General features: G+C 44.6%; 1 protein-coding gene and 1 long non-coding RNA gene across 2 annotated transcripts in view; one reads left to right on the top strand and one right to left on the bottom strand.

Annotated features, from left to right (window-relative positions):
- Positions 1-1,926: 1,926 nt before the first annotated feature.
- On the bottom strand, positions 1,927-19,628 carry LOC306818481 (neuronal membrane glycoprotein M6-b-like). Its single transcript, XM_079336096.1, has 7 exons — positions 19,441-19,628; positions 5,902-6,088; positions 5,651-5,810; positions 4,992-5,160; positions 3,410-3,483; positions 3,262-3,327; positions 1,927-2,130 (listed from the first exon to the last, which is right to left on the bottom strand). The coding sequence occupies exons 1-7, from the start codon at positions 19,508-19,510 to the stop codon at positions 1,978-1,980; spliced, it is 879 nt and encodes a 292-aa protein (XP_079192222.1). The 5' UTR covers positions 19,511-19,628; the 3' UTR covers positions 1,927-1,977.
- LOC306818489 overlaps positions 5,077-20,511 on the top strand; it is a 29,946-nt gene continuing 14,511 nt past the window's right edge. Inside the window, exon 1 of the long non-coding RNA XR_013778257.1 lies at positions 5,077-5,165. This is a non-coding gene — a long non-coding RNA (uncharacterized lncRNA). The remainder of the gene's footprint in view (positions 5,166-20,511) is intronic.

Below are 20,511 nucleotides of genomic sequence, written 5' to 3'. Positions count from 1 at the left end.
GAGGCATGACGTAAAAAATTAAATTTAAAAAAAAAAAGTGACTTTTTTTTACTCAACTCACATGTTGATGAGTCACTTATTTGGCTGGCTATTGAACCAAAAAAAAAAAGAAGCACAAATAAGATCCATAAAATCTAATTTACTGAATCACAAGAAGAACTCAGCTGCCTAAAACTGATAAAACATTACAAATTAATTTCATTTTTTTTTTGTTCACTCTTTAAAATGTATACGTCACAAGCACCTCAATCCATCATATCATGACTGCACTGCATCCCTCTCACGACATATCTTTTAAGATGTTACAATACAATTATTATATCAAATGCAGAACTAGTATTTGAGTGCTAAACACATATCTCAAAGGGTACATTTACATACATCTGTGGAAAAAAATAATAAGAGAAGAGCATGGCAAAACACTGATTGTGTTCTCCTCATTTTGGGAGAGGTGTTAATTGAGATTTTTTTAGGGTGATTCAGCTATTTACAGGTGAATTTTACTCATTAAGGATCGATTTTAGGGAATGATTGTTAACCTTTTATTATTCTGTTTAAATGTCGTTCCAGTCTGATAAGGGTAAGTGGTCACATGGTGAAGCTTTAGGAAAGAACACAACTGGCTAAAATCAGATTTGGTTTGATTCCTGAGGTGTGCGTCTTTTTCGTGGTAAAAAAAAAAAAACCCAGACAGATCTAGACTATCATTGATTTCTGTGGCCGCTGGTGTTAAGTGTAGCAAAAACTTTAAAGATCTTAAAGGAAACTAGTTTCAAACACTGGGAAATGCCCATTTTCCTTTCCTTACTGAGAGTTAGATAAGAGGATTGATACCACTTAATTTTGTGAGCACATTTGAACCAGTTTGGTCAAATTAGCTTCCAAATTCAAGCTAGCAACATGAGAGTGGCATCTGTCTTCACATCTAGCCCTTGACAAGAGTACGTGCAAGTGAATATACCAAAACTTTCTTTATTTCTTAAAGGTTTGCTACACCTCTGGTCTGAAATTAATGTTAAAAAAAAAACCTGGTGGATAAATAAACTCTGCTCATGTACTGTAAGTGTAAAAAAAATCCTTGAGATACAACATGATTCGAGTTTCTTTTTAGAAAATGTTTTGTATAAGAGCGAGGGACAAGGGTGCTTAAGGTTGTTTTTTTTTTGTTTTTTTTTAAAGATTTTTATGTTCCCTTATTATAATTGTTTTTGAAATAGTGCAACAACGTATAGATTAATCGTAATAAAAAGTCTTAAGATGGAGAAGAAAGTAAAGGAGAAAAACCCATGAGCGCAAAAACAGAAGAAGAAGAAGAAGAAGAAGATCAATAGTACCAGGCATACTTTTCCAAGAGTATTAAAAACAAAAAAAACATTCATACACATTCTCACAATAAATTCATATTCATATATATATGCATATAAAACACCAAAAAACAGATGAAGTTGGTCGCTGCCTGGCTTCTCTGTGGCTGAAGCAGACAGCGAACAATGTTTTTTTAGGCTGTTAGGAATATGTGTCAAGAGGCTGTGCTGGCTCAGGGCGCGAGGCCATCACAGCCGGGCCTCGTTCACGAGCCGCCGTCCAAAAGCATGGGGGAGGAGACACTTCTGAACAGATGTACCGTACCCGAGCTCCACCCGGACGGCCGGGCGAGCTCTCCCGTTCTGCAGCATCTGCCTCCACCTGGGCCTGATGCTTCTCCTGGTCCTCCATCCTCTTCCCCTCCCCTGTGAGCTCACAACTCTGAATAAACATCGCAGAGGGGAAGAGGATGGAGGATCAGGCAGTTTGGGGGGGTGTGTGTGTGTGTGGGGGGTGGGGGGGGGGGGGGGGTGGGGGGACTATCAAACATGACCGAGGTGGTTTTGTTTTAACTGAGGGAGGGGTGGGCGCTGGGTGTTGCAGGGTTGTGGGGGGGGGGGGTTTGAGGTGTGGAGAGGAGATGGGTCAGTGGCAGTAGAGGATCCCTTGTCCTTATGAGTAGGAGGAGGAGTTCTGGCCCTCCTTGGAGCGCGCCTCAGCCTCCAGATCCTGGTCATCCTTAGTCTTGATGTCCTGGTACTCGTGCGTGGAGACAGCACTCTTCAGGTAGGCCCAGTTTGCCCCCAAAATCATCAGGTAGTGGATCTAAAGAGGCAACACATGTATGTATTTTATGAATGGTAATCATGTACAGCTAAGGTTTAGTACACGTCCTTATCCAGACTTCAAACTATACAAGCGCACTTGAGATGAACTGCTTTTAAAATATGCCACAGTCCCAATCTTAATCTCCACACTGCTTTTTTTTAAAGATTAGATTTTGGGCTTTTAGCTTTGTCTCGATAGGAAAAGGGTGCAGGACAGGAGAGGCGCAGGTCGAACCCGAGTCGCCCACACGGACTACCTCAGTGGATTCTACATTCAACCGGTTTACTTTCTGTTAAACAAACGGGTAGAAAAAGAGCGAATGTATGTAATGAAAAGGCCTGTATTAATCTCCTCCCAGTGAGACTCACTGCAATGAGAAACATATTCTGCACTTTATGTAATAAACTTAAGACTTTAATTCAGTTTATAGCTGTACCTGTATCACTTTGAATTGCATTTTGTGATACCTATGTAAAAAAGAATGATCTGTTTTCTTGTTATTATACTGTATATCAGGTTTTCCAGGTACTCTGCAGGTTAAATACCACAATGAACTCAAATCAGAGCTTTGCGGTGATTTGCCTGCTTATTTATCAGCGAATTAACCTGCAGCGTGGGTTGACCTCAGAGCTGCCCCGACGTATAAACAATCTGCTTTTCAAATTGAAAAAGAGAGAGGGCTTAAAGGCTCATAATATGGCTTTTTAATTTGATGTAATAAATAAGCCTTTCTGACCGAGCACTTCGTCTGAGAGGTTAACACCGCGCACACTTTGAAAGAAACAGAAGATGTCGCTCGAACACTGTTCTGTATCTCTTTCTAAATAAATGAGCTTTTAAACATCGGACCACACACACCCCCAGGAGAGGTTTGCATTTCTTTTCTTTTTTTTATCGCCTTCATTTCTCTGGACGTGAAACAAAACGATCCGCCTGCACAGCAGAGTAAAACACTGACCCCCCCCCCCCCCGTCTACACACGCTCGCTCAGCAGAGGCAGGCTGGAGGGTTGGATTTCGACCCATTTGCATGACATACTGGCAAACGTGGGAGGCGGGGTTGCTATGGAAACAGATAAGCAAGCCATGGCAACGTGCATATTTTTCAGAGGGATCACGAGCGGCTTACCAATGCGATGACGGTGGCACCGGCGCCGGCAAACGCAACGATGTAGAGGTGGTAGGAGAGGTAGAACTGTGGATGAAAAGAGAGAGTAAGAGAGGGAGCGGGGGGGGGGGGGGGGGATTAAAGAGAGGTCAGGTCAGTGTCCTCTCACCTCGCTGGTGTTGCAGATGTCTCCCAGTGTGGCTCCACAAGCTTTTCCCGGTGTGGCGTTCCAGGGAATTATACCTACAGGATCAGAGAGATGAAACATCAGAGGGCTGCTGCGTCCTCATCTGAGACAAGAAGCTTTTTTTCCTCCCTCGAGACTGCGTGATTGACGGCATTACGAATCAGGCTCGGATAAAGATTAAAGGAAACAGGGCTGTGGCTGTGCGGGCCTTTGAGCCCCTCCTACAGGAAAAATATGGGTCATTATTTGGATTTCAATCTTGACTGTGAAAAGATTCTTAAACACTGGATTGCATTGGCTTACTTCAAATTGCAAAGAAAAGAAAATGCTCCGCGCTTAACAGAGTCACAAAACCTTCCACTCCTTAACTGCAGATCTCTGCTGATAGTAACGTGATGACTGCCAGTAATTGGGGTTAATATTTCATACAGTGGAGGACAGTATGACTGCCAAAGAAGCATATGTGATCCTCATCCTACTTTGTGAGCGGGCCAGCTGTCCTTCAAATGTGGGTCACATACTGTACATTAGGCCTTCAAACAGATATGCAATCACGACTGTAGGAAGGCAGATTTCCATAAAGGTCAAATCAGGCTCTCTGTCTGTTTGACCTCTTTAAAGGGAAAACATGACATTTAAAGCAAATCTGAGCCGTCGTCAATGTTCAGACTATTAATGGACTATCATCAGAGTACGGACTCCTGGATCATTCTGTACAGTGCTGATGTGGCCTCCTATGATCGTCCTCATGTTTCCTCTGTGCCGTCTTTCATATCTCTATCTCTTGTATTTTTAATTATGCACTTCAGGTTGTTGATTCACAACTGGCCGGGGACTACAGCTGGAAATTAGCCGCAAAGGCTAAAGCTGCTCCTTTTAATGTAAAAGGAGATTGTCCATGAAACAAACTGAAACTAAACTAACTGCTTAATGGACACATTTTCCAACTGACAGTAAGGGAAGTACTGAATTTAAAACTATTTGTTTTACCTGCTAACAGACGTGACATGTTTCAGGTCAAATATAAGCAAGCCGATAAGTAAGAGGACGACAACTTTAAACTGAGTGCTCCCAAAGTGCCTGAATAATGTTCATCTTTCTGGCGTGAGTCAAAGTTAAAATAGTTTCCACAGCTGATCAGTTGTTATCCAAGCTGACCTGAAGACCATGCTGGTTCATTAAAGGAATATTTTTGATGTCAAAATGCGCCGCTGTGAACCCGGTTTTCAAAGCCCACCTGTCTTAAAGCTCGGCTCCTGCACACCTGATCCAATTCTGCTCACGTGAGAAACGTGTCGCCCTTAATTAGGTCAGGTGTGCAGGAGCAGAGCAGGACCAGAACCACAGAGGACAGGGCGGCCTTGACAAGCGGGGAGGACGATCTCTCAAGAGCTTTCGGTCTTGATGGAATAAAATAGTGAGCGTCATCAAGGGAAGATTCTTCTTACAGCAGCAGAGCTTCACAAATAGATGAGTAAGGTGGGCCTACATAGAAACACTGAGACCCCAGATTAATAAAGAGAACGCATTACTTCAGACGGGGGGTTAAGGTGGGAGAACTCACCATACTGTCTTACGTCCACGCAGATGGAGTCGGGCGCGGTGATGTTGGAGTCAGGGGACCTCATGGCGGCGCAGGTATTCCACATGTTGAAGAAGAGGAACACGGGTATGGCCGTGAAGCCGAAGATGGCGAGGAAGGCCAGGAAGAGGATGTACGTCAGGAACATGAACTGAGGTGAGTAGAAGAGGAGCGGAAAGAGAGGAGACAATGTTCGCATCAGTTGCTGAAAACCTGAAGTTTCGTGTTGGAACAGTTAACGTTATTCTTTGACGTCGGCACACAAAGACACAGTGAGAGTTAAAGTGTTACAGCTAACGTTACTGGACATCTGCAGCAATTAGAGTAATCAGGCTCGAAAGGACAAACTGTGCCAGCGCTGCCCTCAAGGCCTCGAGTAGGATACTGTGCGTTTGTGTGTCAGCGCACAAGTGCTTGTGTCTTTTCCTTTGTGTTCGTGTGAGTCGATAAGACGTGAAGTGGAGGTGTGAGACTGTGCCTCTCCAACACGTTCACCGTGACCTTTGCTCGGTAGGCCCCCCCCCCCCCCCGTTATGCGCTCCTGCTTCAAAGCATGCGAGTTACAAAACCTCCTTTTCACGAGTGCAACTGGGTCATTGGGGTGCGGCAGTTTTTAAAGCCTCGGCTCGGCGTTGACGTACGAAGGCAGTGATGCAGCGTCCGCAAACGGTGGTCTTGAAGTCGCTCTGCAGCTCCTTCTTGATGGCGCTGGTGGTGTAAAAGCCCTCGGCGAGCAGGAGGATGGCGTACACGAAGAAGAACGAGGCAATGCCGTAGATGATGTACTGAAAGATCTGGATCCTGAAACAGACAAAACAGACGAGACGAACCCTTAAAGGCTTTCTCAGTCTACTTTGAAAATGTTGACGTCGAATCGAACCGGAGAACTTACACCATGGCGAGAGTGGCGTGGTCGGTTGTGATTTGGGAGAAGTGGTTCTCCAGCATGGTCAGGGTGCCGGTCAGCGCCACGTGGCCGCAGCCGCAGAACAGAGCCACGCCTGAGAAGCAGAGGATGGTGGCCACCAGGGAGGCGTAGGGGACCCCGCCCAGACACTTGATACAGCACTCGAAGCATCCTAAAAGGGAGAGACGTCGAGATCTTGTTAATTTAGCGATTGAAAATCAAAACTACCTCCTAAAGCTTCAGTTATGATTCAAAGAATTAAAAAAAAAAACCTCACATGTGATAGCTTCTTTTAGCTACAGCGCCGGTTGTGTCTAACGTCCCTACACTTGCTCATGGGCTTTATGTCCCTTCAGATTTTCAGTGTACTCTCTCTTAGTTGTGGATCAAACCAGAAGCAGTAAACTTAATAAAAAAAAACTCATCTCATATGACTTGCCAAGCCGGACCACAGCCTGGAGGATTTGTCTGCAGTATTAGAAATGTCCCACCTTGAGGTCAGCGTGCAAATAAGGAATAAAAGAACAAGCTATGTAGGTCATACAGAAAAACCAAAATGTTTTCATCAAGCTGTGTCGGAGTTTGCGATGCAAATCGTTGCAACATGCTCGCACACAAAGCATCTCGATGTTCTCTGGTGATGACACTCGCTTGCAACACTCGCCGGCTTTTAGTCCACTGCTGTTTGGTTCTTACTCAAACTGAACCTGCGTCGATGATCTTACTGCTGGGGGGTGATTCAGGCGTGTGTGTGTGTGTGTGTGCCGGTTGTGTCACCCTTGTCTCTCTGAGTCTTCTAAGAGAAGGAGCCGCACTTCTCCCTGTCAGGCATGTCGGGCGGCTAATCATGGCATCATTCACAGTGAGTGTGCGTCGGCTTTGAGCTCAGCTGGGAGTGCTGAATATTACATGCAAGCTGTGCTACATGCTCACATCCTGCGCCGCTAAAAAAGCTCTTTCTCCCTTTTGTGTTTGGAGGAGCATTTCAAGTTTTCCTTTTTATGACCAGATAGGATGAATAATGCATGACCAGATCCAGCTATTTTCTAGGTCATGAGGCAATGACATTTAATTTGCACTTGTTTTGAGTCATACCTCCAACAAAACAAAAAAAATAAAACTGCTGAGGGATATTTCAGGGGAGTGAAAATTTCATGCAAATTAGCATAAATTGGCCTGCACACCTTGCATTCATTTTCATAGTTCTCATTTTTCACAACACAAGAATGATAGCGGTTTCAAATGATCCCTCGTGCTCGAGCAACTTGGACTGAATTATGATTTTCAAATAAGTTTGTTTGTTTTCAATTAGCGGTGGCTGCGTTGCATTAGGAGCTACACGGGGCGGCGCGGTGCATTCAGCTCCCGTCGCAGTCAGGAGCACAAAGAGGGGAGAAAAGGAGGAAAATAACGCTTTGTATTGAGCACAAGAGTTGCATCTTATGTAACGCCCGTTAAAAATAGATCCTCCAGCAAAAGCAGGAAGTAACTCTGCAATAAAAGGGAAAAAAATGAACGGTCTTCTCTGTGCCACTTTGCTGTTTCCATGGCAACATGCTCCAATTGGGAACTCTAGAGCATCCTTTTTTCTTCTTTTTTTTTTGTACAAAGAGTTTGTTGAATCTGCACGAGTATTTGTAAAGCCTTGTCTGCATGACTGACTTGTGCAGCACATGTCGAAGCTGCAGTCCGAAAAGCTGCTCCCTTCTTCTTTTGAAGGCCGGGCGGCGTTTCACCATCACAGACGGTTGTTATTGACCAGTCTAAAAGAGTCGATTGATTTCAGCCAGCTGGGTAGTTAAAGAATCATCAATATTATTACTGCTGGTGGATGTCTGTAAGCTCAACATTTTGCTCCAGATTAAAACATCTGGAATGATAGTAAATGGATTGACATCAACATTAGATGATGTATTAATGTTTGTAATGATAAGTTAAATCGCACTTTGACCTTCATCGCCTTCATTTTCTGACCAAACTCCCACAAACCCACTGAGCGTTAGCCTTCGCTGTGAGTCGTGTGACCTTGTATTCATAGCTGCAGTATTACTGAGGGAACATAGACACAGTCCTGTCAGTGACTATTTCAAGACATTTAAAGAAACTTTTAATTTCAGATTTGCTGACTGAAGTCGAAAGTCTAAAAAAAAAAACATGAAAAACTGTCCAAATTGAGCACAAACACTTTAGAGGTATTTCTTTAACTGATAACAGGTGTCATAAAGTTCATTTCGGCTAAAGTGGGAACAAACGTCTCTGCAGCGTTCGTTCATGACGTGCGTTGTGGTCTGTCTCGGGGTCAGCGCGTGGGGTCATGTGCGAACACTACCTCTCCTCTCCGTGTCAGGGTGGTAAAAAAAAAAACCTCCCGATAATAATCTGAGATGCTGCGCTGCAAAGCGTGCTGCCGCTCCCGCTGAAGACTCTGGGTTGCGTAACCTTGTGGAGGCTCGTTGCATAATAGATCCAAATCCTATTAATGTTAATGAAGGAAGCGGGCTGATGGAGAGGTGCAGCTGATGAGGCTGGATGGCTCTAAAATCCGGAGCTGAGAAACAGGCCAGACCCCCGAGGATGGAGGGGTTGGAAATGGACAGGTCAATACAATGAAGAGCAGGAAGCTGTTTATAAGCTGCTCCATCCTGATATAAGGCTCAATCTAAACATGTAATTAAGTCTGTAAATCTGCCCGGCTGTTTTATTAAGAGGAGGTAAAAATGCCTGCCGAGTGACGTTATAATCCAGCTTTTTAAACATAGATCATACATTTCCAGGCAGCTTCATCTTGATAGTCTTAAACTTTTGCTCCAGCTCTTTCTAAGGTGATTAAAGAAGCCACATGTCGCCGCTTTAAGCTTAAATTTAAGTTGTATCCCGAAAGTGCACAGGCTTGAAATGTTCCTGCTCTTAACTCTTTCTTTCCCCCCGCCGCTGTGCTGCTTCATGGATGACTTCACAGGTCTGTTTGAAACACTGAACGGGCCCATTATCTGCTCCGCCTGTGGCTACCGCTGTTTGTCAGCCTCAGTTTTAAAGCCCCCTAATGGGAAACGGACAGGCCGGAGTGGTCGGCTCCAGCCGGCCCCTAATGGAAATCAATGGACTATTCATTAGAGTAGGATTTAGGTGAGGCCTGGCTCTGGTTTTATACCTCGCTGTGTCTCGTCTCTTCTTCTCTGCTCGCTCTGTTGAAATACGAGCGCGGGCCCACTGCTGTACTTGGAGCAGAGGCAGCTGGAGTTAATCGCCGAGGCAATATGCTCCGCTCCCGTTACAATGCTGTATCATAGATCATCTCGGCAAATCTCAGGCCGAGGAGCGTGCATCAGGTGGCGGGAAACGTTTTCGCCGGCTGTCGAGGAAGAAGGCGCTCGAGTCAGACTGCCGAAACACGACAGAACTAAAGATTTGGGAATCTGGTCATTTTTCTCAAGCGACAGAAAAAGCAAATAATTTGATGGACAAGAGCTGCAATTAGGATTAAATCCCCCGCTGCTTGAGCTTGTTCTCCTTTCAGAAACGCTTCCAAGAACAAGAAAATGTCCCACTGCTTAAATTAGAATTTCAATTTGTGACTGAGGGTGACGGTTAAGTGAAAGCATGATAATAGCGTCCTGCTCGTTCTGTGTTTTTTTTTTATTACAAAGACAAAAGGGAGGGCTGAGAGAGAAATGAAGAGACCGGAGAAAGGAGGGTAGAAGAGATGACTTAGAGAGCAAAAAGGAAGAAGCGGTGAATGGAAAAATGAAAGCCGGAGCGAGGGATCGAAAGAGCGCCCGGAGTGGAACAAAGCAAAGAGGCAAAAAAAAAAAGAAGGAGGTGAAGAAGAAGAGGAAGAGAGAAGAACAGAGACAGAAAGTGTAAGCGAAAAAAGCTGTTACAGGCCCCAGGGCCGGTGAACAGCAGTTGCCATAGCAACGTGTTACCCACGACCCAGTTCAGCGGTGGCGTAGTCCTGCGCACACACTCACACATACACATGATGTAGAGTGATTTAACCTCGATTCAAAAACCTGGAGATGGGTGCTTAACGGTGAGACAGTCGTGCCAAAAAATAACAAACGCGGTACGAGATGAGAGGAGGTGAGGACGGGACGAGTGGACGGGAGGAGGGGAAAGAAACCCACAACTATTTTCTCCTGGGCACATTTTAGGAATTGGGTCAAACAGATAATGTATTGTTTTACATAAAAAAAAGAAATATGGAAGAGAGGGACGATTCTTTTTTTCTTGTAGCTCTTAAAGAAAGAAGAAGCAGCAGATTGAGGAGCAGAATCTAAAATGTCACTTTAACCTAAACCTGCTTCATGACCTTTAAGAAAACGTTCAACAGCCACCAAGTCCAGCGTGTCCAAAAGGACGTCGTGGAAGATCTGATCTGAACAAGACAAAACAGAAAAGCCAGCATCTGTGCTGCAGATAAAGAAGGTGAAGATGATTGAAGAAGCAGAATAAGATCACTACTCTCCTTTAGCTTTCATATCGTCATCTCGTATTTATATTTCTATTGCAGCATTGATTTCCCTGCTGCCATGCCTGTAAAGTATACTGGAGTTCTACTGTAGAGAGAGAAAGATCACCAGCGGTCCTGATAGGTCATAATTTTCCATTCTTATATCCTTTTTTATTTTATTTAATTACTTCCTATTTAGCCTTATTTTGCACGTCAACTGTTTTTTTTTTTGTTTTTTTCACCAATACACCAAGACCAATTCCTTATATGGGTAAATGTACTTGGCAATAAAAACCGATTCTGATAAGTCGTATAGCTGAGTGGCACAGCGTCATTATCACCAACTGCTTGTGCGAGCAGTGCGTCTGCCAGGAATAACGCCGTTAATAAAGCCTTGTGAATATTTCAGCGGCCGGTCTGGTCCCTGCCTGCGGCTCGATTCCAATTGAGATGTTCTGAATTCATTACGGGGCAATCTACTCGCTGAGCGTCGTGGTTAGAGTCCCCGCTCGAGGAGAACGTGAGGGAGCAGAAACTGTGGAGGGGAGGGGGGGGGGTGCAGAGGCCACATCTGTGTGAAAGCAGCAGACTTGAGCCTCAACAACAACACACACACACACACACACACACACACACACACACGTGTAACCTCATGACTTCAGCTTGGCAGATCTCCGTCTTTCCAGTTGAGTTGCGGGATGGAACGCTCCTCTGAGATTTCACGAGCACCTCCTGAACAAAGCCGTGTTTCCTAAAGTGATTATTCTTTTATTGGACCACTCGGGTCTTGTTTTGCAGTTTCACCCATTGTTTCTGAGATGCAACACATTTTAAAAGTAATGGATTGAATCTGGGAAGAATCGAGTTTGAACCAAAACACAAAAAAAACTCAGTCACAAAATCTCGCCCCCCAAAAAATATTACAGACCAATTGTTGCAATACCACGGGACAACTGAGGGGGCCAGTATCGAGCAGTGTCGCAAAAAGTTAAGCCAGCAAAACACACGCTAAGGGAAAGGGCTGAACTTCTTGAGGGAAGATTGTGCGACTTAGTCACTGTGTGTGAGCATAAGTTCAAACAGCAGAGCTAATCTGAGGAGGTTTTTGTTTTTGTTTTTAAAGAGTAAATTCTGGTCAAAGTCTGCTTGACAGTCGGCCAGCCTGGCTGTAGTGATGTTGAAAGGGAAACATGAAACCACATCACAGTAGACTAGAGTGATCCTGTTTAAAGACATCGCAGGTCGTTGGCACAAAGATGTGGATTTACTTTGTTTCATTTCCTGTGAGAACAAAAATCTATCCAATCGCTCCTTCCTGCTCTGAACGCACACGTCTAAAGACGAACACATCGTCACAGCTAAGGTTTCTCACTAATCGGCTTGATGAAGAGGACTCAATATGCTTTTGAGTCAGGTAAGAGGATGACGCCTTTTGCTATCACGAGTCTGAACTAAACCCCCCCCCCCCCCCCCCCCCCCCCCCCCCCTCACTGCTCATAAATGACCCTAATCTCAGCTGGAGTTTTTTCAGCTTTCTGAATGCCACAGGGTCAGCATCTGGCCCGGCGTAATTGAGCATGATGTGGCTGTGTGGTGCTCCAATCCTGTTTTGGCCCACTACTGGATGATCAATACTTTTATCCTGCTGATCTGCTGGATGTTCTCTCTCTCTCTCTCTCTCTCTGTCTTTTTCACAGCTGGGTTAGAGACTCGACTCCCAAGACACACACACAGCAAACATGATTCATGTGCAAAAAAAAAAAAAAAAAAAAAAAGTCCACATGGAGACAGTCATGCACAGGTGGTGGGAACATGACACTGGCTTCTCAGAGATGTGGCGAAAACGCACACACCGCTCATCTACTTCCATTTACAATCAGCTTGTCTGCATGTGATCCACCATGTTCAGCACTGTCACGTCCATCCTGTGTACGCACAAAAACAATCATTTGGAAACTCAAGTAGTCATAAACCAATAAAAAAAGTAGCTAAGGGAGAGGTTATAGAAACAGACTTCTGTCTTCTGTGTTGACTTGAGGGAGTGTTGGCCCATGCTGTATTTCTGTTTCTAAAAGGATAGCATCATAGGCTTGACCACAAACACTGAAGGTTTCAGATCTCACCTGTTTTGCGTGTCAGTTTCACAGATCATCGTTTCGTTTCTGATTTGTCGGGAAGAAAGGAAATAGCACACGATTCAAACGCCACGTAAGTGAGGAGAGCTAAAAGTGAGAAGAAGGAAGCTGTGAAGAATTATACGATAGCAATCAAAGCTTTAGATATAAGTTGGCTTTAAAAGTGAAAGCTCCTGTGAGGAGGTTTTTAGCTGGTTATGAAACCGACAGAAGCCTTGAAAGGCAAATAAGACCACGAGAGAAAAACGGACTTTTTCCTTATAGACGTGTAATGTTGGATCCTGCTGGCAGGGAGGTGATGAACAGAGTGCTGCAAAAGTGAACTTTGTTTAAATGTTTTTAAGTAAAGACTCTTAATGAGTGAAGTGTTATAGTAAAGCAGGATGACCTTTTTTTTTAAACTTAAACCTGAACACCTACAGTGTGAACACTCGGAGCTCTTGTCTTCTTCTTGTCGGAGGTCGTATCACCTGTCCTGAGCTGCCGTCTGCTGGCTCAGCAGAAGCGCAGTAAAAGCCATTAGTTTGAGTTCTGTCCCAACGAAATATAAAATGGCCCTTCTGGCCAGAAGTGCCGTGCCATCTAACTAAACGGCTCAGCGGTTGGTTACGCAACCAACTTGGCAAACGTCACTTTCCCTGAGATGTGAAAGAAGTCGGTGGCCCTCCCCTGGCCCCTTCGACCCCCCCCCCCCCTTGTGATGTGATTATGGAGATTCACTTTCCTTCAGCCTCAGGGGCTCGATGAACACTATTTGTGAGTGTGTGTGCGAGGTTGGCACAAGAGCCTATCTGAGCGTGTACTTTGCAATATGAGTAACTGCAGAGAGCCTCTCATTCACTGTAATACAGTTACACTCTCTGTGAAGAATGACATCGGCTACTGCTAGTTTAGCAAATGTTCAGGACTCAAGAAGAACTACAAATATAGGTTTTTATCGCTGGACTGTAAAATAGGGTCACTTTGACACCCCCCCCCCAAAAAAAAAAAAAAAAAAAAATCTTAAATCAAAGCAGGACTAAACAAACCCCGGCCTGCAGCTGAGACACAGACTGACCTACACATGACAAGAGGCCCAGCCATTTAGCGATGTCAGCTGCGGCTAACGATGACGAGTGCTAATGGGCATCAGGCTCTTTATGGGCTATAGATGAGAGGAGCAGATTGGGCATCAGTGGGTGATGGAGGAATGCCAGAGGAGGTTGGCACCACTCAGGAACAAGGCATGCTGCGCCAACCTGCCACTTGCTGCAATTCATATACCCACTGCAGACTGGGGTCCAAACATAGATGCATTGGCAGGCGGTGGTGCACTGAGTTGTTTTGGAGCTTGTGCATTTGTTTGTGTCATCTACCAGGACGTATATTAGCATTCTGTCCTGACAAGTCAATGTTCATTTTCAAATCAAATGAAATGAACAACTTTGCTTGCAACAGCCTGAACGTTTGCAGCTGTGAGGGGATCTTAGCAGTTTAGATTTGGTGTCTTCTGTATGCTAACTCTGCAGAAAACAACACATTAAATACTTGATGGTTTATTATGAACATGCAAGCAAATGCAGGATGTTTAAATAGGTTGCGGCCGCAGTGTGGGGAGCGAGAGGGCTGGATAGGAAGAGCACGGCGAACCACACAGTCTCTCCCACGTGTGCACAAATAGAGCTTCTGCACCGACACAGACATTCCCCTGAACCACTCCTGGTCATTGACACGTAAACAAATACAAGCGCACACACTGACCCCGACACACACTTTCACACAAGCACGCACGCATATATCCAGATGGAGGCTGACAGCATGCTTTGGGCAAATGGCTTGAAATGAGGAACACATGAGCCTCTCTCCCTGTGTGACGGCTTTCACATGCTCCCACAGCCTCACACACCTCCAGGGCGAGAGGAGAATTGGCTATGGGTGTGTGCGTGTGCACGAGTGTGCGTGAGTGTGTGAAACGGAGCTAAAGAGGAGACTCGGTAAAGATGAAGAAGAAAAGACTTTGAAATGGGAGGAAGAAAGAGATGCGTTCTTGAAGTTAATGTGCATGAAGCAAAGTAAAAAGCTGTTGATCTGCTGAAGTGGATTTGAAGATGGGAATTTTTTTCTTTTTCTTTTTTTTTTTTTAAAGAAAAGTGAATGAAATCAAAGCAAGAAAATGAAGCAGTGTTTAGTTTTGGCAATTAAATTTTGACCTGATTGTCGGCTTTAATTTAGTCGTTTTTTGCAAACAGTAAAATATGTTCCTGCAATGTTGAAGCTTGATTTAAAGACTTCTAAATCTAACATGCAGGGGGGTTTTGTAGCTTGACATAACCACACTATCACGTTTCAGCCTCAGAGAGAAAGAGTTATATGTACCTGAGTCAAGTAGACAGCTGTAGTAGGTCTACACCTTTTAGAGTGTGTGTGTGTGTGTGTGTGGGTGTGTGAGAGGAGAGCAGCTGAACATCGATAGCTCCGCGTGCTTAACTTCAGATACTATCATGGTCAGATGCTCCAGTAGTAAAATGTGTGGATCCTGGATAACCACCAGTAACACCCTGACCAATTTAATGTGTGAATTGAACATCCATTTTTGTGGCGATGAAGCTTCTTAGGATTTGTGTGTGTGTGTGTGTGCTTGTGTGTGTTTGTGTGGCATTAGCGATGACCTGCAAAGTGCAGGTGGCGTACATGGCGTAACAACACCGAAACACGGGACATACGTTTATTCACCCAAAAAGGAAAACGGGTCACGTCGAGCCGCCCTCTGATATTCATGTGTGCTTTCACAACAGCAACAATGATCCATGAAGAGTTGAGATGTTTGTCGTGCAACATAATAACAAGTTGTGCTTGATCTACTGCAAGGCCAAGGAAGAAGAATAGGGAACGCGTCCAATATTTATGAGAAACACGGTTTATAAATGTCAGCACCAGCAGGAGAGGAGTCCAGCTCCTTGGCCTTTAGATTTGAGGCCTCAACCTTTTTCCCAAGATTTTTCCCAAAGTGGTCTCTGTTGTTCCAAACAATACGCAGCCTCTGGGCAAATTCAGGAGTGTGCCTATTCCTACTCGTGTAACAGCGTCGCCACACATTGGTGATCTGAGTTTAAAAAAAGCTTAAATAACATGAAAAGAAAACGGAGAAAAATTAAAAGATACATGTACGTTCATAGGACAGATTACTGTCTGTGTGACTTTTAGTAGCAAAAAAATAACTTGTAAAAAGACATCAGAGCAAGCTTTGAGCTCTGTGAACATGATGCCACAGGTAAATGGACGCCTTGGGAATAAAAGAAGTAGTTTGACATGTTGGAGAAAACACATGTTAGCTGTCTCGTACAAGTGTTCGATTAGTAGATAAACACCACTGTCATGTCAAAAACTCTGATTGGCTCCTGGAAAAACGTACGTCACAGATTTGACCTTTTCTGATTTAATCCGTCCATCCTACTCTTTATTTGATCCATATTTCCCTTTTCCAAGTAACTTATTGTAGTTACAGCTGGTTGCCTAGCAACTGTTTCCAACTGTCTCATGCTATTCTTGGCAGGAGAGCGAATAAGTGTGTTTCATAAACATTAGTCACCTCCACTTGGTTTCGAGCTTTAGCACCTTTTTAAATCCGTCGTCTTCTGTAACCTCTCACGCAAAACCGTTTTTTTTTTTACATCCTCTTCAGCTCAGGTCAAACTTCACAGATCTTACTTCAAAAAAAAAAACCTTCAAAGCCTGATTTAAGAGAGAGACTTCCTTTTGTGCTTCAGACGCTGCAGCGAGCTCTGCCCTGCCATGCAGAAAATTCGACAAAACCTGTCCCCCTCCAGACGATGATGTAATCTCCTACGGTTCAGATCTGAACATCATTACCAAAGGCAGGCGAGCCAGCGTTATGTAAGAGCGGGCCATTACACACACACACACACACACACACACACACACACACACACACACACACACACACACACACACACACACACACACACACACACACACACAAGATAGAAGGTGTGTGTGACCAGACCAACCGTTTTTGTTTCAGAGTGACGTGCGATGCCCTCAGAGCCGCTTTAAAGGGTAAAAATAAAAATGTCATGTGGGAGGTGCTTCCCTCAAAATCAGACCGTCTCTTATAAATGAAATCAAATGTAGTCGCGCCTCAGAGAGCATCGTTGATGTCATGTTATCCCGAGCAGGCTGCCACCTCCACTGACATGTACACGTTACAGATTACAGGACACAATCAAGCAAAAAAGATCAATCCATACTCACAAATACCACCAACAGGATTATAATCCATGTCTCTGATCTGTGTTCATCTGTCCCGTTTTGTAATTACTCCCCATGTCGTGCAGAGTCGCTGCAACGAGACACAACTGTGGTGCAATCAAGAACACGGGCAATTTAGAGCCATTAAGGAGCTAATGTAATCAGCGCGCTCTTTGCAGCAAAACTGTGAACGTGGCATCTGGTGGTAACGCAGGACGTCAGGATAAAAATCACACACGCGGCTCAGAGGGCTCTGTTCCTGTAGCTTTCAACGTGTCTGAGTCACATACAAGTCAACATGCTAGCTTGATGTAGCCCCGTGCATCCAGAGTTTTGAACACTCAGGATCAAGAACAGATTTGTCTGATACTTTGTTTGCAGGAAATACGATATGATACATTCGCATAGTCATGTCGTCAGGCAGTTGTCGTTTAGTTTTGTTAATTCCAAAACTTCTCGCGTCTTTATTCTTAACCGGAAACGTGTTGTGTAGCGAAGCAGAAGAGTTAGCGCTGGCAAACGCCAACACAATCTCCTTACATGACAGCGCCTGCCTTCTTGCCCCCACTGTAAATCTTCAGCTTCTTAACGGATGCTATAAGCTGATGGTCAAATTCCAGATGTCAAAGGCGCACACAAATGATTACAGCAACAAATAGGCCCTCCTCCAATCTGGTCTATTTCGGTCCCTCTTGGTGTGGGCAGTCCAATTGCATAACATCACACCTGGAGCGCTGCTGTAGTTTTTGCTGCTTCGACATTAAATGGTGATTAAGGAATCCAGAGAGTTAAGTGTAAAGTACAAACATGGCCACCCTCCTGCTCCTTTATCCTCTGGCTTCTTTCAACTCACTCGCTCACTCTGTAAATTGAAGATGCACAATGAGGCCTCTCATTGGACATCAGCCTGTGTGTAGCAGCATGCCTCGGGAGAGGATGATGTAATGTCTTTTTTAAAACATCGCTGCTGAGGGACACCCCACTCTTCTGCCCGCACTGTACGTCACACACAGATTGTGATATTACTGTGGCAGGGGCCAAAAAGTCATGAAGAAGCGGCAAATTATCTTGCAGGAAGTGTTTTGGCTCAATAGGGTCCCAAAAATCAGATGCAGAATTAGGATATCCAGGTTAGATTTTTAGAAAGCTTGATCAAAAAAATCTGAGCATTTGTTCCCATACTCACTTTAACCCTGCAACTTTTTAAAAATGCAGCTGAGAAATCCCTAAATGTGATAAAAAAAATTTAAAAAAAAGTAATTTCCTCTCTCATGTTTACAAGCTGCAGCTCAAACCACCTTCAATCGAGCATTTCAAAAACAAGCCTTATATTGTAACAGGTGTGCATGCATTAAAGTGCAGCTGACGGCAGTCAGGAGAACAGTGACTGATGCTCTGTGTCCTCTGACTTGGTGTCCACCAACCTGCTCACTCACAGCTAACAGAGCAAACCAGGCGTCAAGCGTGAGTTGCACCACCACTGCTGCACTGATTTTTAAATTCCTTCATTTGTACACCCTTATTCCACATCAGCTACACCAGATCTGGTGTCAGAGCTGCTTCACTTTAAACACTGCTGTGCCCAAAGTGAAGGATGTGATCATACTACCAAAGACACTATGACAAACACATCAGTCTCCCTCTCTGGAGGGGCGACGAGTTCTCCAATGCACACCGTCCACCATCCCTGCACAGATTAGGAACAGTACAGACATAGCAACAGTTTGAATGGATAAAATTGTCTAATTTCAGGGTGGAATTCGGCGTGCACATCAAACACTTTTTTTTAATATATTAATCGTTGTGTACAGAGCAGAAACTGAATGTGTGACCCAAAAATGACGATGACGTTATAATATGACTCAAGTGATTGTTTATACAGCATGAATTGAACGTGTGCAGCCTACGCTGGCTGCATTAACATGTCTGAGCGGCAGGGTGCTAACTGATGGACCCCGGCATCATTTGCGCCAAGCGCACCGTCGATCGCTCCTTTTGCATCCTCCTGCCGCACACACAGACACACACACACACACACACACACACACACACACACACACACACACACACACACACACACACACAGGAAAAAAAATAACACACGGGCTTCATATGTTGCAGTGGCGTCGACTAATGACGCTCCTGTCAGATCAGACACCGAGCCTGTGTTGAGGGAGGGGTGGGGGGGTTGGTTCGCCGATAACAATCGAAGTAGGGCTGCGGCTGCTGCACACCTGAAACAATGCACCGTGCAGAGCGCGCCGCGCCTCCTCGTCAGCCGCTCATCGAAGCAGAAATAAGCCCATGATGGTGCAGCAATGCTAAAGCAAATTGGCATTAATGTACGCACCGTAAAACTAGACCGTGCACGCTCTACAATTCATCCACCCGCCCACCCTCTAATTCTCCCCTATCGGGCTTCAAATCCCCTTTGAAGGAGCAAAATCACACACAGAACAAAATACGCCAGTGATCGTGGGAATAATCTCTGTCATCTGGAGCAGACGGACGAATCGTCTTTAGTTTTGCGTTTACAAAGGTGAGAGCCCAGGATGATCAAATACATCAACGCTATTGTGTCGCGCAAGCGAGAAGCCATTGCAAGTAGGTTAACCGCTCAACCTAGCGCGTGAACGTCTCCAAAGAAAACACAAAAACGCGCAAATGTCAGCTGCTGCTCGTGCGTACCTTTGCTCTCCTGCCCCTCGTCCTGAGTCTCCTCTGCGTTGGACTCCATAGCCGGCTTTGTCCCATCCATTATTATCGCGGAATATAGTCTCCTTGTGGCACTTGTACCTCGCAGTCTGTGGATGGTGGAGCCTGCTCTGATGGTGCCTTGATGCTCTCTCTCTGTCTGTCTCTCGCTCGCGCCTCGTACACACCCTCCCTCCCCCTCCTCTCTCTCTCTCTCTCTCTCTCTCTCTCTCTCTCTCTCTCTCTCTCTCTCTCTCTCTCGTTCCTCCTGTTAAAGCTTAGCTCTGTCTCTTTATGTAAAATAACAATCCAGTTTCAAGATGCAAAGGCGCTGTCAGATTGGATTTACTTCGCCCTCTCGGATTAGCCCCCAAATGATGCCAGATAACGTATTTTGCCCCCTAAATTCTTCTTGACAGAGAAGGAAATTGTGTTTATAGTTTAAAATGCCTCTAAAAAAAATCCTCGTAGTCTCAAGATAGAAAAGGTTCTGTGAGATTGGGTTCAATTGCACAGACATACCAGCCCCCAAAGTGATGCTGGATAAATCATTTTGCCCCCTTAAAACCTCCATGATAGAAGATCAAATGATATTCAGAGTTTCACTTCTGAAATACTTTCCTGTTATACCTTTTTGTCTACAATGGAAATGTAAAGGCATCGTTATATTGTAGTTATTTTGAGCCCCCAATTATGCAACACAGTATTTCCCCCCCTAAACCCCTCTTAAAGTGGACGACTGGTTTAATTTTTATGAGGTCTCAAAAAGCTTAGACCCTGTCTGACTTCATTTAGTTTGCCATTTTAAAGACCTCTCCCCAAAGTGTGAAGTCACAGTGCTCCAAGCTGATATACCTGGCTGTACATGCCTCTCAGGATTTTTTTTTTTAAACAATCAGAATATCTTCAAAATATACCCATTCCCATATTTTCCCTCTTAAATCCACTCTTTGACGCTCATGATTAACGAACCTCATTCTCGGGTATAAAACTGTCACTTTATTTTTATTATACTTAAACTTTATCATTATTATTATATGGCTCATTAGCCCCCTCAAATTGTGC

This window comes from Symphodus melops (assembly GCF_947650265.1).
Source record: "Symphodus melops genome assembly, chromosome: 23".
Taxonomy (NCBI): domain Eukaryota; kingdom Metazoa; phylum Chordata; class Actinopteri; order Labriformes; family Labridae; genus Symphodus; species Symphodus melops.
The sequence above is the reverse complement of the archived record's forward strand: the minus strand, read 5'-3'. Positions and strand labels throughout refer to the sequence as shown.

Bases quoted from the DNA above. Each gene is read 5' to 3' on its own strand.
- LOC306818481 (XM_079336096.1), bottom strand. From the start codon at position 19,510: ATGGATGGGACAAAGCCGGCTATGGAGTCCAACGCAGAGGAGACTCAG. The intron at 5,811-5,901 runs GTAAGTTCTCCG...TGTCTGTTTCAG, and splicing joins CACGCCACTCTCGCCATGGT to GATCCAGATCTTTCAGTACA. The intron at 5,161-5,650 runs GTACGTCAACGC...TACTCACCTCAG, and splicing joins GACGCTGCATCACTGCCTTC to TTCATGTTCCTGACGTACAT.